Raw genomic sequence first — 18,225 nt, forward strand, 5'->3', positions numbered from 1 at the left:
CTGCTTCTCAGCCAATCAAAATCAATGAAAGTTGTCAGATCTGACTACTTGTCCGACAAAATGTTGAAGAAACGCTCCTCCGGCCAATTAATTCTCCAATTTTCAGATTACCTGTATTCTGAGGGCCTTCAGGAGACGTATGATGTATTCTTACAGGAGAGCCCCCATCTGGAAGAGATGAGAAACTTCCCTGCCATGGGTATACTGGTAAGTTGTTTGTACAATTATGTAAATCAGGGGACTGGGAACGATTTCTTATAAAGTGGAGATGCTGGTTTCGAAAAAAAAAGGCAAGCTTGGAAAAAAAAGTGTTTTAACTCTAAAATGAAGGTGATTTTGTTTAAATTTATATATAATTTAGCTGGCATACCATCCTGATTTCCAGGGGTTGCTGCCTGTGGTGTATATCATACGCTGCACCCCTCAGGAAACTCTTTTAAGGTGCATCAGCGCCCGTTTCCCAGGGCCATGATTGAAATATAAAAGAATAAGTCCTTCCTGATCTAAAGTTGGTTTCAATCAAAGCAAAAAAAATAGATAAATACCATTGATTGTTTGACAAAAATATTTTATTCATAGAAGTATGTCTATGTTAGATTGAATGCTCATGAATGTAAAAATTCAACTTTCTGAGAAAAGGCAATTCATACATGGTAGGAATTGGTTGATCTTTGTAGGTTTGCAAATGGTGGAGTTTATAACGTGGAGAAGGTTTACGGTTTACAATGTGTAATGTGAAGAAGGGAAGGAAATACTGGTAGGATTTATATTACATGAAAAATGTGGACACCAAATCTTCATTTGTACCTTTTTTTCATCATGTTTTTCATACTCATTAAAGCTATGTTTCTGTCAGGTTAGACTCCTTAAAATTTCTAATGGTCTAGAGAAACCAGTCTCACTTGTTACTCATTCATGTTGGCAAAATCATGACATCCTTCTCTTCTGAAGCCAGCCAGCAATGCCAATTGTGTCACTTCATTAATTGCTGAAGAAATATCTGGATCAATACCCTCTTTGATTTATACCCCCCCCCCTCCACGTACATGCAAATCACATCTTTCCTTAAATGAAAATTGTTTTCTGTAATTTTCTAATAAGCTCAAACAGAAACAAACAAAGAGAAGGAGATGGAACTTAACTTGGAAGACACAGGAACATGATTGAACTAAATTTGATAAAGTCTGGTAGTGCGCTGATTTATTTGCTACATGTAGGCTTCCTTGCCTCAGTCAATCTCAGAATTGCATTACAAATTTAGCATACATGTATATTCAAATTACATCACAATCAACCAATGAAAATAAAGAGAATGGAGGAGCCAACTGAAAGTGGACAAGTCTAATTCATAAAAAAACAACCAATAAGAGATAGGGGAGTGAGATGAAGAAGATGTTGAGATGATTACATAATAAGAATGTTGAACAAAAGAATCAGATGTGAGAATGTAATGAATGAACACATCTGAATAGGAAAGGAATGACAGAAGCAGGTTGAAAGTCAAATGTAAATGGATGACAACAGAAGCATCAAGAATGTAAACAAAGCTGAACTAGATACCAAAGCTTGAACTGTAAATGACTAAACTTCATAAAGAAACCAAATGTCAAAATGACAGTCCTACATTTCGTCACACGCACCACGAACCGTCCTCTGCGCATTTCAATGCGAAAGTTAGTTTTGCAGAAAACGCATTTAAAGAAAAGCTTTTTTAAAACCAGCAATAAGTGCACCTACAAGGAGGGCAAATTATTTACCGGTGTCTTTGTTCGATAGTTCAGGTTCCAAAGTTTCATCCCCTATCTTTATATTTTCTTGAACTTAATTATTTACGCCACAGTGGGCATCTTAACAGAGAGGACGGTTCATGGAATTGCGCTATCACGCCTCGTGATTTCACCACGCACCTTCCGCTCTGTTACGATGTCCACTGTAGCGTAAGTAATTCACTTCAAACAAATATAAAGATACGGGATGAAACTTTGGAACCTGAACTATCGAACAAAGATGCAGGTAAATAATTTGCTCTCCTTGTAGGTGCACTTATTGCTGGTTTTAAAAAAGCTTTTCTTTAAATGCGTTTTCTGCAAAACTAACTTTCGCATCGAAGTGCGCAGAGAGGACTGTTCGCGGTGCGTGCGACGATTTATATGAGAAATGTAGCATTGATGCTCATTTGATGCATCTTATAGTTTTCTACATTTTTTTCTTTCATTCAGCCTCTTGGAGCAAAGAGTTTACAAGTGATCGTTGAAGAGTATTATGAATTGATGTCCCAAGGTGAGGTCAAAGATTGAATTATATGTATATTACCATGGCTGTACACAGTGGGATGAGGGCAGTTGTCCCCCAGAAATTTTGAAAACTTACATTTTTTTCTGTAAATGTTCGCAAAATTCACCAAACATGTGCACAAAATCCCTTATCTTCATTTTAGAAAGTGCAAAAGCGCAACCCCCCCCTCCCTGGCAAGTTCAGTAGCTTTGCTTCTTCGCTATCAATTTTCTTTTTAATTATGCATTCTCCCCCCCCCCCCCCCCCGGAATAAAATCTGAACTGCATTCTGCAATGTATATTAATAATGATGATATGATATGAGAAAATGATAATTTTTATTAAACATCTGAAAGGTGATAAAACACTGAAAGCCACCGCATACCTTACGATAGCTCAGCGACCAAATTTTTGAACAAATCGCATTTTGCTCATTTTCTGAAAATGTGAATCGAACATATCATTTTATTTGAGGTTTAAATTAATTGAAAGAATACTAATATACGGTAACCATTTTGAAAGATTACAAGCCTTTATTTCGGAGTAAAGGCCAAATTAGTTTCAAATCTTAGCCAGTCGCATGACTGCTATGACGTTATTGTGACTAGATGTTAAATTTGCTTTTATTCTAAGGATGATAGCATAGTCACAGATTTGAATATGGGTATTCGTACAATGATTTAGAACATATCCCAAGCCTCATTAGCATCAAATCCTACTACATTTTATTCTGAAATTGGGTTGCAGACTAACTGTGAGGTTTGCGCTCGCTTTAAAACACACAAAACAAGTTGTCACCTCATGGAGCTCAAGTAGTTCATACTGAAATATATCATCTGGACATATTAATGGGATGAAATTACAGTGTGATGGGGTAAACAAGCTCTATGATAAAAAGAACAATTTGAATGCACTGTGAATTTACCTTTGATTTTTTTATGTTATTTTTTTTTCTGCATTTACATCAGAATGCTATAAAAGGCCACATCTTGTACTTTCATGTCCATTGCACACTTGCAGTTTTCTCAACATGATTATAACTTTCTCATTTGAATTTTTATTTCCCTATCTACTTTTTTGTTAATCCTATTATTTTGTGCGATAAAAGATAAGTCTCTTTTATTGCACTGTTTGTCTGGTTTTTTTTCCCCTTTCCTTTTGAGGCCTTAATCAATTTCAAGCTCTAAGCTTAAGATAAAGTTCTCCCACATTTCAAAATATATTGTGTCAATATATGTGTATATATTAATTTTTTGTGCTATTTGTTTTAATAATTAAAAAAGATATCAGGTATAAATATATTTAGAATGTATATATGCATATCTTATTCATTATGTCATTTGTTTATTGTTATGTTATGCTAAGAAAGTATTACTCTTATATATACTATATATATATTATGTTATTGGAATGTGGAAATAAATAAATCAGATGAAAAATCTTGATGATGACGAGTATGGCAGGGACAAAGGGGCCAATCAGAGCCCACTTGGGACAATTTAGTTTTTATTTTGTGTGTGGCATTTTTGTGCCCATATGATATGATTACATTGTTCTTGTCTCATTTTTCAGATACAAGTAAAGTGAAGAATGCCAATGATGCCCTTTACAAGCTTTGGAAGAGATTTGATTCTCTCCTGGTACAGATCAAGTAAGTATAAAAAGAAACCTTGAGTCTCGGTAAGGTTGTTGAATTGGTGCCAGGTAAAACTGGCAGATGTAAAAATGCCAGAGAATAGAATGGCAGAAGAAAAGAAAGTGGAGGAAAAAATAGCATAGGTTAAAATGGCAGAGGTAAATATGGTAGAGGAAACAATGGCAGAGGTCAAAATGGAAGAGGTAAAGGTAGCAGAGGTAAAAATGGCAGAGGTAAAGATGGTAGAAGAAATAATGGCATAGGTAAAAATTGCATAGGTAAAAGTGGCAGAGGTAAAAGTAGCAGAGGTAAAATGACAAAGGAAAATTGGCAGGTCTTGCACTCCCATGTAATAAAACTGTCATTGCAAAGCCCATGCGTATATAATGACCAATTTCCCAGGGAAAAGTGGAAAGGTGTAAATAGGTCACAAAGAAAGCTAATAAGACATGAATTTTACATTTTAAACAAACATTTGCACGCCCCTCACACGCTCACGCACATCCTCAATATAAATTTGAAGTCTTGTGCTTTATCCCAAATTTTAAATCAAAAAGAAAAAAATATATTTTGCATTCACCTTAACAGTTAGCAATGCCAGAAATTTCTACTGTTACAGGCACAGTGCAAAACGCAAAGGACAAAAACTCGAAAGGGCCTGAGTACTGTTCACACAACAAATTACAAAGTAGAAAGTGGATCGGATACAAATCACAAAATGGTTAAAAAGCAAAACTGTGAGATCATGTAAAACAAGAACACAGAATACACACAACTAAAGTGCAGCTAAATAATCATGTGTTGATCAGCAACAAATAAATCTAAAGCAGGTTAACTTATATCAGTTACATTCCTCTGAAGTGTCACTGCAGTAATGTTTTCAGGCTCTGGACTTCATCTGGTTCAACATTCAAGTTCTTAGTGGTTGAATGTTATGACTAATTGCAGGAACTTGGGTCATGTTGCGCCAATGTGAAGTTCTACGCAGAGGTTGTGGAGCCTTTGTTGCAGATCACGATACATCCTTTTCGTCTCTATTCTGCTTAGCAATCAGGACCTGGGAGATGGCTACTTCAGCTACTGACTGCTCCGCTCTCAGGTTTCGCAATGCCTTCCAGAAAGTAGGATGGTAGTGCCCAACTTGATTTAGGAACCTGAAATTCCACCTCTCGCAAGAATTGTTGGTACGAGGGTTGCCGTCTTTGGTTGCCTCATTGACATTCCGGATCTGGGGAGAGAAGATGGGAGGAAGCCGATGCTGCATATTAAATTGTTGCCCTTGATGTTGGTGCCTGGAACCTCTTACATTGGTCCTCTTGAAGTACTCTTGTATGCCTTTCGCTTGTGGTGGTGCGATATTCCTCAAAGAGTCGAACGCTCTATCGACATCAACCCTGGAAGTCAGTGTCGTTACGTTAGTGCTTGATCAATCCAAGTTCCTGCTTGAAGAAATGACAGTTGGTTTTGAGATTTGTCAGTAATATGCCTACATCATCTATATCAGATTATATTGGCTATCGCCACATGTTTTGCACTAAATAGTAACTTCATATTTTTACGTTTTACCAGCTGCAATAATGACTATACAGGTGAAGGTCAAATCTCTAGGGGAGGAATATTTGTGAATGTCGCAGATTAGCCAAGTCCATGCAGGTTGATGCTGTTAAAACATAAATATTGTTCCATAGGAGTTTTATAGTTTAAACTGATATGAATTTTAAAAAATAAATTCAATCAAATTATCAAATACATTTAAGTTCTTAAGAGCCTGTTTTAACCATTTGCTAGTGGTTAAAAGTCATTAAAAGTACTTCAACAGTATTATCTTTTTTTTTTGTTAGGAAGCTAGATAACATTTACCTGAATTTTTCTCCAAGTTGCCTGTGTGAGATGATGGAAACATCCTTGGTGTTGATGGGATGGAAATACCTCATTGTTAGCCTGCATTACAGCAATCTCAAAGTCTGTTATTATTGTTCCAAATCTTGGCTAAAGTCTAAGTGCAGTGACTTTATCTAGTATGGCTTGAAATTATGCCACATATGTCTCTTTGGTGTTTCTTCTTCAGAAAGGCATAAACAACTGTTACATCAAAACTTCCATTCCCAAAGAGTACTCAAATTATATAGAGCTATTTGAAGAGTGTCAGAGACATAGCCAAATCCCAACTATGTAGCATAGCTCTGCATTTGAAAGTGAGCAATGAATTCCTCCATGGTAAAGGCAATGATCCGACTTTGAGCTTGTGGCCCATTATCATACAGTAGAAATTGTGTTTTGTCCGTCGGCCATCATGAACTCCGGGTCCACAACTAAATAAGCCAAAGAGTCGGCTCCCCTGCACTGGTTAAGGAGAGTCCTTTTAACGTCTGCATGGCTTAGCAGGCTTGCTTGCACTTCCCTTGGTAGATTTGTAACAGTATGGTGTAGATCTGCTTTGGCGTGTTGTGGGTGATAGATGCGTTCAGCTTGTCATGCTTTGGTAATCTCTGCTCCTTCCATGTCAATGTCATGGTTATGATCAGGACCTGGGCGTAGTTTCGTCTGGTTGTCCTTGTGGAGGCGTAAGTCCTTCTAACACACCTCAAGCACTCTTTCATGAATAGTGACGATAATCATTTTAAGTGTAATAAGCATTTCAGATTCTATATCAACCAAAATTGACAAGTCTAGGAACACTACATTCTTCCACTAGAACTAGTAAGTGGACCTGTATTCTTGAAATTTTCCCACCTTACGTAATGTCCCAGTGTGGAAAATGCCATTTTGAAAAAGGCATGTATGCCATGGATAGCAGACAAACAACAATAAAACATTTTTTTAAGGAGAGCAATTCTTTATCATTTTAATATCATTCAGGATGAAATTACTCAAAGTATAATCTGATATAACATGTAAAGTCTGCAATAATTTTGATACAATTGTTCACTTTGGCATTGCAATACGTCATAGCAGCTATAGCCGAATGGATGTCGAGTTCTCAAACCTGGCACCAGTTTCCAAAATTATTACCGCCTGTGTTTGGAAAGGTTAGGGCATCAGTGAATCAATGTATGCTTGTTTCTATATTGGCCTGTTTTAATGAGCAAAGCTATCGAATTGTATAATGCTAAAAGTTATCCAGAATTTGACATGATATTCTTGCTAGTCAAAGGTATAAATAAGGCAATATCAATTTGGTGCAGATGATATCTGAATGATAAGAGAGTTAGGCCCTCAAGGCAGTCCAACATTGATTTTTAAATTCACATCTTATTAACTTTCATTGGCAAATTTGATTGCATGGGAGTGTAAGGCCTCTCTCATTTTTTTTACCTCTGCCATTGAAGCCTGTGCCAATTTTGCCTCTGCTATATTTACCTCTGCCATTTTTTTTACCTCAGCCTTCCATTATAACCTCTGCCAATTTTACACTGAACAGTTGAACTAGTGTTGAAAGTGGCCAACATAGATAAGCACACATGGGCATGTGTATTGTTTAAGCTTGGAATACAGACCTGTCAACCAGACAGACTGCCAGGCCTGTTTAACATATCACTCTGCCATTACCCCTTAATAATTTGCAGGTACATATTTTAATCATAGGTACAAACACATGGATGGTAATTTAATCAGATTTTTGTTCAAAACTCATTTCTTTTATGATCTTTTACAACAAATGGAAGTTCCGTTACCTCACTGATACCGGTATGTCTCTCCATTTGTCCAGCCACATTGTTGGTTTCAGCGCCCTGTGTCATGAAGACTTGTTATAATAATAAATGCACAATTTCTATAACAAATTAACCATCAGCCAATAAGATTGAAGGATTTCAGTAGCTTTTAACTCTTATTGCAAATTTGTTATAACAAATTTTATGAAACAGGCTCCTTTATCTGTATTCTTGTACACATATGTATGTATTTCCATTTAGTATTTTATATTGTGATACGTTTAATAATGCGCAAATCATGACAAAGTGGCCTGCATAATTCCCTGTGTCATATTTCTGTATCACAGGCATCACTACAAAGGAAGTGGGAACATCACTATGCTGTCAAGTGAACTCGCAAGTCAGTCAGGTAATACAATATGAAAAGTATGAACCAGGTTTGGGCTCAATTACTTCAATAGACCAGTTTGTGGTTACTTCATGGACAATTTTGGTCAATTGTGGAGCGTTGTGGCCCAGTGGATTAGTCTCCGGACTTTGAAACAGAGGGTCGTGGGTTCGAATCCCAGCCATGGCGTAATTTCCTTTGGCAAGAAATTTATCCACATCGTGCTGCACTCAACCCAGGTGAGGTGAATGGGTACTTGGCAAGAATTTATTCCTTGAAATGCGTGTGCGCTATAATCTTAGTAATTACGGCTGCCAAGCTACAGCTGGGGTAATAATAAAGTCCTTCAGAAGCGCATAGAGACATTATTTAGAATTTTGATATGCGCTATACAAGAAATGTTTATCATTATTATTATTATTAATGACCTTTCATTTCTTTCATTATAAAAAGCATATTTCAAAGCAAGATATTACATAAGCATGCCTTACATAGCAGTATGAAGAAATTGAATAGACCAAGTGACTAGAATAGCACACCAATGAACACTCTATGAAGGTATTGTTACATTCCTACTTTAAATGAATGCATATCTTTGCATGTTGTAAAATGTACTTGGCAAACTGAAATACCAGTTGTTCATGGACGCAATGTTGTTTTTTGGATATAAATGAAAAACACAATGCAAAAGAATATATGAATAATCAAGACATCAAGGTTAAACGTTAAACCACCATGTCACTTTAGTACCAATGACCTTCTCTGATCATTGGCAGAGTAGAATTACGAACTGGCTTATTACAATTACGCATTTGAAAAAAAATTTAATTACAATGTCACGGCCCTATATTGGGGTCCGGAAAGAAAAGAGAGAGGTAGACTTGTGAACGAATACTCAGTACAACAAACCCTGACACTTTGAGTAAATTTTGTAATATCATTTAATTAATAAGGTCTTGTTCCCATGTCAATTTACAACAGTGGAAAGGAGTTATTATTACAAAAGCTTGGAAAAACTAATCGAACACTAGTGTGTTCAAAATACATTTGAGAGTTTGAATCATAGATCAATTGAAGAGGAAAAATATTCACAGACTAAATGAAACACCCACACCCAATCACACACACGCATTCGAAACCTGATTATCAGTTTGCGGTAGTGTGGGGCCCCTTGGTTTTGAAACACGGTTCCAACTCTTGCCCGTGATGGCGCTGTCAATATTTCTGCGACAAATTGGTGGTCTGAAAGATGTTGTGACGTCCCAAAACGACGACCTTGTGCTGTCCTTGACGATCAGTATTGGCTGCATAATCGTACCCAATAGGGTAGCCGACCCCAGTCCCGACGATGGAACTCTATATTAAAACAATAATCCAAAATGTCTTTCAAGAAAAGGTTCTTTGAGATTGCGAATTATATTTACCCAAACAAACATTCGCATTCATCCTCAAGCATACATGCCAATCTTGTCCGTTTGGATTACATTTCCTCATTTTACCTAACGCATTAAAGATCGAGGTAAACAAATCTTGTATAATAAATCATTTCAAAAGATTAAATCATCCTTTCATATGCTCTTTAAAACATTTCATAAGAATAATAAATTAACAATCAATGATGGAAATGATGTACAAAAGATGCTTCTATCACATTAGCTATTCATTTCTTCCGTTTTTTTTTTCATTTAGTAATTGAGTTTAATCTATAGCAATACTCAATAACTATTAATTTGAAATCAGTTCTATATTTAGCATTCAAATGCTTTCAAAAGTCGTATTTTGCCTTAAAGATGGCGAGAGATAAATAAATACAATCATTGCTTACCACCGCAGTGAGTTTTTCAGATACACCAAAAAGGACGACTTCTCTACACGTCTCATAAGTTGATTAAAAGCTTGGTAAATAATTACTGAAGACTTCAAAAAAATAAGATTCATTTGGCGACTAAATAACTCGAAGATACAATTCAGGAAACATAAAATGGCGACTGGCAGGAATTAAACTTAGACGACTACATGTCTTCACTCAACGAAAGCAAAAAACGTAATGCCTGCTACTAGCTTGTACACCAACCAATACACCTTACCCGACGTATCAACTTGGGCGTGGCACATACGTGTACGTATATATATTCGTACAGATTCAATTACGAGCCACGTACGCTCGGTGAACTAATTTTGCATAATTACCATAGCGACGAGCGCTAAGAAAGAAAATTGGCGGCAATTCGCCACGAAGCAATTTTGCTATACATTTGAATTGGCCCGATCATTGAACAGTATTTTGTTTAAACGAAATATTAAGAAATCTTTTCCTCGGTTAAATTTTGGGAGATAAAAGAAAAAAATATTTAAGATAAAATGACAATTTAGGAACTTGACTTGTGACAACAATTACTTGTCAATTGAATTACATTATTCATAATTACCAATTACTTTTGTCAATTACAATTCAATTACTTTCTATAAGTCATAAATTAGATCAATTTATATTTTGTATATATTGCCACCCATTTTGTGCACTTTATAGCAATAATCTTTCCTCCCTATAATGGGAAAAGGATGTAGTTTCGAGAGCACTATATAGCTAAGAGAAAAGGAATGTGAGCAATCCTGAGTAAATTGAATAATAAATTAAGTAATAAAGTAATATAATTAAATGTAAAAATAATTGACAGTAGTTTAAGTTGATTACAAGTTGATTACAATTTTTCAGTTACAATTACAATTACTTTCCCTTTAAAAAATTCAATTACAAATACAATTACTCTAAAGAAATGTATTTTATTACTTTGTAATTGAGCCCAACCCTGATATGAACCAAACAGTGGGGGTCTAAAATGCCATTTTGTAAGGGCACTTTTTATCCCATCTCAGGGGCAAAACACACTTCGTGTCCTTTTTTCTCTGCTATATACAAAATAAAATATTATGGACAATTTTGTCTCGCCTGCATGCCAGAGCGAAACTATAGGCGCCACTTTTCTGACGGCAACGACAGCATCATCGTCAACACTGAAATCTTAACCAAGGTTAAGTTTTTGAAATATCATTATAACTTAGAAAGTATATGGACCTAGTTCATGGAGCTTGGACATAAGGGTAATCAAGTATTACTGAACATCTTGCCTTAGTTTCAAGTCACACGACCAAGGTCAAAGGTCATTTAGGGTCAACGAACTCGGACCATGTTGGGGCAATGAATATTGAAATCTTAACCAAGGTTAAGTTTTTAAAATGTCATGATGACTTAGGAGGTATTTGGATTTATTTCATGAAAGTGACACAAAGGGGTAATCAAGTATCACTGATCATTTTGCATAAATTTCAGGTGATTTATCAAGGTCAAGGTCATACAGAGTAAAAAAAACCTTGGCTATGTTGTGTTATCAAAATTTTAAAAATGTCATAACTTTGAAAATGTAGTTACAGGCAACATGATTAAAATAGATGATCATGTAGGATCAATGAACTTTGACCATGTTTTGGTATCAAAATCTTTTAAGTCAAAATTTTGAATTTTCAAGATAATTTTGCAAGTGTCTCTATTTAAAAAAAAACATATAATGACTGTCAGGTTGAGCAAATGAACTAATGTAATTTCAGGTCACAAGGCAAAGGCCATAATGGTTCATTTTATTATAAAATGACTGTTTGGATTTTTCCCTCTCTTTTTGAAATATTATTCATTGTATGTACACATAATTTTCTAATTCAGCACTGCTGCTACATTGCATTGCATAATGATGGCAAGTCTGCCTGAGGTGTTCCACTTGTTTAATCCTGACAAATTGAAAGAGAATTCATCAGCATCTTGTGGGTTATAGGTCATTGTCTCCTGAACGCAATGTTTTAGGGTTTAGGATGACGGGAGCATTGTGGCCCAGTGAATTAGTATTCTGACTTTGTAACAGAGGGTCATGGGTTCGAATCCCAGCCATGGTGTAATTTCCTTCATCAAGAAATGTATCCACATTGTGCTGGACTCGACCCAGGTGAGTTGAATGGGTTCTCGGCAGGATTAATTCCTTGAATGCATGAGCGCTGAAAGGCAGCTCGAGCTAAAGCCAGGGTAATAATAATAATAACAACGCGCCTCGGAGTAGAATATTTCTAGATAGATGGTGCTACATAAATGCATATTATTATTATTATCATTATTATTATGATTAGATTAAAATGGTTTTCAGTTTTTAGAAATTCTCTTAAGTTCTTAGCAGCATTTAATCAGCATACATCTCTTTACATTTGCAGTGAGAAGTCGCTACAGCCTCAATCGACTCCATCACGAGCGCATGCAACTTGAGCGAGAAAATGCCCTACGCCATGTGAATTCCATTGGTCCTGTACCCCAGCAACATCTACAAAGCCTCCAGCAACAACAGCAGCAACTCCACCCCTTTCTCCAAACAAAGCAAAAACGGGAGCCAAGCAACTCTCCTTTCCGTCGGCCATTCCGTCATGATATCGAGCCGGACACCCAGCCGCAGATGGTGCATTCGCCGTTCCCGGACAATGGAGGGGGCCGTGAGGGGTCAAGCAGGTGTTCCACACCCCGGTCAAGGTCACCGATGGTGCAGGAGGCGCTGTCCACTTCTCCTTCGCAGAGCGTCACAAGTGAGTCAGAATTTTGATACACCCATTTTCAATTTCAAATTATGACATGTATTAACAGATTGCTGGGTAGTTAAAGGAAATTATTCTGAATAATAATACATCTTGCCTAATGACCTTTTCATACAACTACCATGTCCCTCTTTTTTCACTTAAATTTTACTTGCAACACCCCTCCCTCCCTATTTCTCACTATTATAATTTTGTTATTACTATTATTTACTATTAGTAGCAATTTCAATCTTACTTTGTCTTAATTGTGATTTCTTTTTCAAATCTGAATCTTAAATCAAACTTGTCCGCGCACATTTTGTCCGAGTTTTAAATTACTCCCATGTATTGTACAGCCAATCAAATTCAATGAAAAGCTCTACCAGTACATATTCGACATATCAGTAATTTGGGGACTCCTTGTATAAAAGAATATTCCTTGGGTTATATTTTTATTTCCCATAAAAGCATAATACTGCAGTCCTCTCTTTATTTTTGTTTGTCCTAGTGTTTGATTTGCATTTAAAGTATTGGTTACATTCAAGTTCTTTAATGGTAAAAAAAATTCAATCATCCTATTAAAAAATCGTATCCAATCGCAGGTACCCAAACCCAGTTTGTGACCCCTACTAAAACACAACAGGACGGCAGACATGTGGGAGGCGAGAAGGTCGTTGGAAAGTCACCGAAGAGGAAAAGGTCAGTAGTGTTGTATCTTCCAGAAACCGGCTAGCTTAGAATGATAAGCTAATTTTGCTTAAATTAGAGCTACATGAAAGATGATATAGATTCACTGTCAATTCTCAGAAATATCAGTTACTTTATGTTTCTCATCAGAATATCCAAAATCTAGCCTTTCTACGATGGTATACAATGTTTTGGGAATTTTTAATTAGAATTATGAAAAACACATTCTATTAATATTATGAAATAGTGTAATGGGGGGGGGGGGGTTTGATTTATTTAGAAGATACTGGCACTGTATTTTCATTGGTATCATTGTTTGAATTTTACAGTGCACCACCCAGACGCAAGGCCCACACAGGAGCTTCCCTGGAGAGGGTTATCACTAGTGCCCCTTCTACCAGTGGAGGGGTAACCCATGGGGAGGAGATACCGGACCTCCCGTCCCCCTGGGGGTCACTCTGTAATAATCAAGAGCTTGTTGAGAAGCTGGCAGAGAACATCAACAAGGTCTTACCAATACAGTGAGTCTATAGTAATAGTTATGATATTGACGTTCTTTAATTGTGCAGTGCACATCAAATATATCATCTACCACTGAATGTTTTAATTGGTACACATTATGCTGTACTCGACCTAGGTGTGGTGAATGTGTGGTTACCTGGCAGGATTATAGGTGAGTGGTCAGAAGCCAAAAAGTCGCCTATTTCTTGACTTTAATCCACCGGCTGGATCAAAGCAAAATCGTACATAAAATTAAAGGAAATTTTCGAAATTTGGCGTAAAAATTACTGAAAAAATATTCTGAACTCTGATCCGTAACATTATATTAGTTGGAATATCCATATTAAATGTTATCACAATTGATTTGAAATTTGGATCGCAACGAATCGCATAGAATGAGAAGGGCTTAACTCTAAGAACAGCTGTTTGGATCACCAATCAGGATTTTAGAAGTGATATCCAGGGAGATGTTAGCATTATGTCATACGTAGCATGAGCATAGATGCCAGTCATGAAAAATTCCCTTTTTAGGCTTTTTTTATGCACAAGTCAACCCTTGTCAAATAATTAACATATTTATATTGGAACAGGGAAGTGAACTGTCAAGAGGAATCCCCCGGTCACTCCATACCTCAAGACCAGGCCAACATCAGTCAGGGAACAGAGGAAAGTCAACAGTCTGGAAGCAACAGCCAGGTCCTGGACGACCTCCTCAGCGGGACTGTCTCCGACTCCATGATGGACGAGTTTGTCGACATGACGAGCGGCGATCCCACCTTCAACTCTCTCTTTGCGCTATTCAACACCGACAGGGATAAATTCTTGAACAGCGAGAGGAAGAAACTTCAGCTCAGTGCTACCGAGATGGATGGTTTGTATTCATGATATGCAAGGTTCTTGGGTTTCAATAGGCAGGATTCTTGATTTGGGCCCCGTTTCGTAAACTTTAATCGATCAATGAAAAATTATGAGCATCTTATTACAAAATCTGAAATTGAGAAATCTGATTGGCTAAATTGCTAAAATCATTTTTATATGCTTGTTTAACTTAAGCTAGGCTCATATGATTTGGTGTAGGAAGCCTATTGATTTTTAGGACAAAGGTCAAGTCACTACCTTTCACTTTTCTTGCTTGACCAATAACTCCATTTTCCGTGTTACAGCCGGGTGTATTATGTGCTCACCTTAGCGACACTTGTTTTTTCTTAGAATTCTAGCACATGTTATTGATAACAAGGCACCAGGGCTTCTTTATGTTTCTTTTAGATTATGTTTATTGTGTCATTAAAGTAATTGACATCTTGATTTTGATTGGCTTCTTTCGAGTTCTGTTGCCATAGTATTTCACTATGGTAGCAAAGTTTCAATTGGAAGTTGGTAAATTCTTCATAAAGCACACCTTGAGTTTCTTGTCAAGTCGTTCCCCAACTTTATGAAGTCACCATCTACCTATGATAGTGATGAAACAAGAACCATCCTCATGTTTCCTTCTAAAATAAGGATTTTGTCATTATTTCTGTTGTTTGAAGATATTTTCCTTTCTTTCCAAAGTCCTCCTTTCTCGATTTCATTAGCAAGCTGGTCATTAATAGCTATTTTAGATGGAAGGTTTAAATTATAACTGACTATAACCAAATAAAATATGAATATGATTGATTGCTCTCTTCACATTTTTTTGGTGGTACATGAGCAAGTAGTATTGAAAATATGGATATTAGTGCCATTATTATAATTGATATTGTTTAAAAAAAAATTGCCAAAATATATTACGAACACAAAGACTTGAGGTATTAGATAAATGTTGTTTTTCCATAGTTCCTTTTATGTCTGCTAAAAATATTTCTGGTGCCACTTTTTACAAATTTAGAGGATCAAGTCCTTTTTTTTCAATCTGCAGATGATCTTAACTCCTCAAGAGAATGCATTGTTGAATCATCTGTACAGCAAGCTCCATCTCTACCTCCAAGTCAGACTAACCAGCAACAGTCCTTGATACCCTCATCCTCACAAGCAAGTACTGTAACCATCATCAGCCAAGGAAGAACTGGAGTCACACAGGCCACTGGGACATCAACAGGTCATTCTCCAGAGGTCGTAGGTCAAAGTAACATTTCCTCCACCGATCAAGAACAGGTATTCTTAAGTGAAGAACTTGAGAGACTATCTTCAAGGGGACAGGATATGTTTCCCAATATGGTGGTAAGAAGTAGTCCGTCAGCAGGAGATGCTGCATCCTCATCAACAGCACCGCAGAGGATGAACTCTGAAAGTGCAGGTGGTACTGGAGGGAAGCCTTCTAAAGGCAAATCCTCAAGCGTGACATTGACTTCACTTCTAGACTATTATCCCAAAGGTCACGTCAGAGCGCTAACCTATGTCCAGAGCACCACTCCTACCAAAGAACAAAAAGACAAGTCCCATAAAATCGATGTGGCTTCAACATCACAGGAAACAACTTCGAGAAGGAAAGTGACAAAGAAAGCGTCGCAGTCTCCTCGAATGCAGCGCCAAAATGAAACAACACCATCCAAGAGATCAGTTCCCCGAAGTGCAGAGAGGCTTTACTCTCCAGAGGAAAAAGCAGTGGCTCGGTTGCTGACCAAATTACCAACAACTCCTTCAAAAGACAGTTCAGTCACGACACAGTCAGTTGTCATTGATGGCAAGAATGTGGTGGTCTTGAAACACTCAAGAAGAGCTGGTACTGGCCTCCAACCACTGAGTAGCAGTTCTCCAGCAAAGAGAACAGAGAGAAGAAATATAGAGCAAGTTGCCACCATTCCTGCAGTTGGTCAGGTCAATGGTGTTCAGTTGAGTGAGCTTCCAGGACAGTCGAAAAGTGGACAACCACCTGAGAGTAACAGAAGTGGGAAGGTGCCTACACCAGCCTCTCGACCCCATGATGATGAGCGTCAGCCAAACATCTCTGAGGAAGGGGTTAAGACAGATGGTGTTCCTCAGGACAAAGCAACCAAATCCGCTAAAAAGGGTACCAAACGGGAGAGGAAAGATGCTGACAAGACAAAAGTAAGGATTTAAATTTTAAATTTTTGAAGTAAGGATGTATGTCTATCTAGAAACCATTGCCTCTAATACTGTTATTTATTTTAAGTTTGAAGACATCACTGTATGATCTTTTTCTGGAAAATAGGTTTTCAGTCACTGACAAATCAGTTTCTTGAATAACAGTGTATTTTATATAAAGAATAAGACAAGCAGCTTAAATTGTAAAGATTTTGATCCTGGTTCTGAATCCCTACAGGTTGCCAAGAAGACCAAGCGAAGCAAGTCTAAGACGAACAAAGACCTTGGATTTCCTGTCAATCTGGATGTGGATAAATTCCTATCTCAAATTAACTATACCAGCTGACCTCTCAAACAATGATCAGGGAACGTTTCACACAGTGACTTTGCAATGCAATTCAATGTACGATATGACTCTTTCATAATCCAGTTGTATGCAGTACTGAACACACCATATATTGGTCAGAATATGCCCAGTGGATGTACACGACTGCTCGTCACCAATAAAAGTAGGTGTCACTGGCATACCCAATGTAAAAGATAGAGTCCCCCAGCTCACAGAATATTGATATCCCTTTTTTTTTTGCTTGTCAGAAATTTTTGCAATGGAAAAGTACTTCAAGAAATGTGATCTTTGCCATTTGGTTTGCCAGATGTGACACTGGTAACATTGAATACTGTGCCTGAAGGATAACTTCTATAAGCAGGGCTTAGGTGTACGGGGTCCAATCGTCAAAAGAGTTTTATCAAACGCAAATCTAAAATTCAAAACAACTTGTTTTTCAACCAATAAAATGCGTGTATTGGGGGACTTGAATTTGATTTTTATACGCCCGTCCTGGGACGGGACGTATTATGCTATCATGCTCGGTGTCCGTCCGTCCGTTAACATTTCCTTGTAAACGAGATAACTTCAGTTTGACTTAACCTAGGCTCATATAATTTGGTGTGTATGATACTAGCATGGATCCTAGGAAACCTATTGATATTGAGGTCAAATGTCAAGGTCACACTGAGATATTTTCATCTTACCCTTCTGCAGTCCTTGTAAACATGATAACTTCAGTTTAAGTTAACCTAGGTTCATTATAATTTGGTATGTATAATACTAGCATGAATCCCAGGAAGCCTATTGATTTTGAGGTCAAAAGGTCAAAGATCAAGGCCACAGTGATATGTTTTCATCTTACCCTTCTGCAGTCCTTGTAAATGCGATAATTTCAGTGTAACTTAACCTAGGCTCATATAATTTGGTGTGTATGATACTAGCATAGATCCTAGAATTCTATTGATTTTGAGGCCAAAAGGTCAAAGGTGAAGTCGCCACCTACTTTTCTTGCTTGACCAATAACTCCATTATGTGCATTACAGACGGGTGTATTATGTGCTTGTCTTTTAGCGATGCTCTTGTTTTTGTTGCAATTTAAACCCAAGTCTGTCTGCAACGGGAGATCTAA

The 18,225-nt window shown here is 37.2% G+C and overlaps 1 protein-coding gene across 1 annotated transcript in view; it reads left to right on the plus strand.

The window, feature by feature from the left end:
• Positions 1 to 17,318, plus strand: part of LOC121413526 (protein NPAT-like) — a 42,360-nt gene extending 25,042 nt beyond the window's left edge. Inside the window, exons 2-11 of the mRNA XM_041606365.1 lie at positions 107 to 207; positions 2,220 to 2,280; positions 3,847 to 3,925; positions 7,911 to 7,972; positions 12,206 to 12,568; positions 13,159 to 13,255; positions 13,573 to 13,764; positions 14,335 to 14,615; positions 15,642 to 16,771; positions 17,007 to 17,318. Of these exons, the coding sequence (XP_041462299.1) occupies positions 107 to 207; positions 2,220 to 2,280; positions 3,847 to 3,925; positions 7,911 to 7,972; positions 12,206 to 12,568; positions 13,159 to 13,255; positions 13,573 to 13,764; positions 14,335 to 14,615; positions 15,642 to 16,771; positions 17,007 to 17,114 (2,474 nt within the window). The 3' untranslated portion in view covers positions 17,115 to 17,318. The remainder of the gene's footprint in view (positions 1 to 106; positions 208 to 2,219; positions 2,281 to 3,846; positions 3,926 to 7,910; positions 7,973 to 12,205; positions 12,569 to 13,158; positions 13,256 to 13,572; positions 13,765 to 14,334; positions 14,616 to 15,641; positions 16,772 to 17,006) is intronic.
• Positions 17,319 to 18,225: the final 907 nt, after the last annotated feature.

The sequence above is a fragment of the Lytechinus variegatus genome, chromosome 4 (assembly GCF_018143015.1).
Source record: "Lytechinus variegatus isolate NC3 chromosome 4, Lvar_3.0, whole genome shotgun sequence".
NCBI lineage: Eukaryota > Metazoa > Echinodermata > Echinoidea > Temnopleuroida > Toxopneustidae > Lytechinus > Lytechinus variegatus.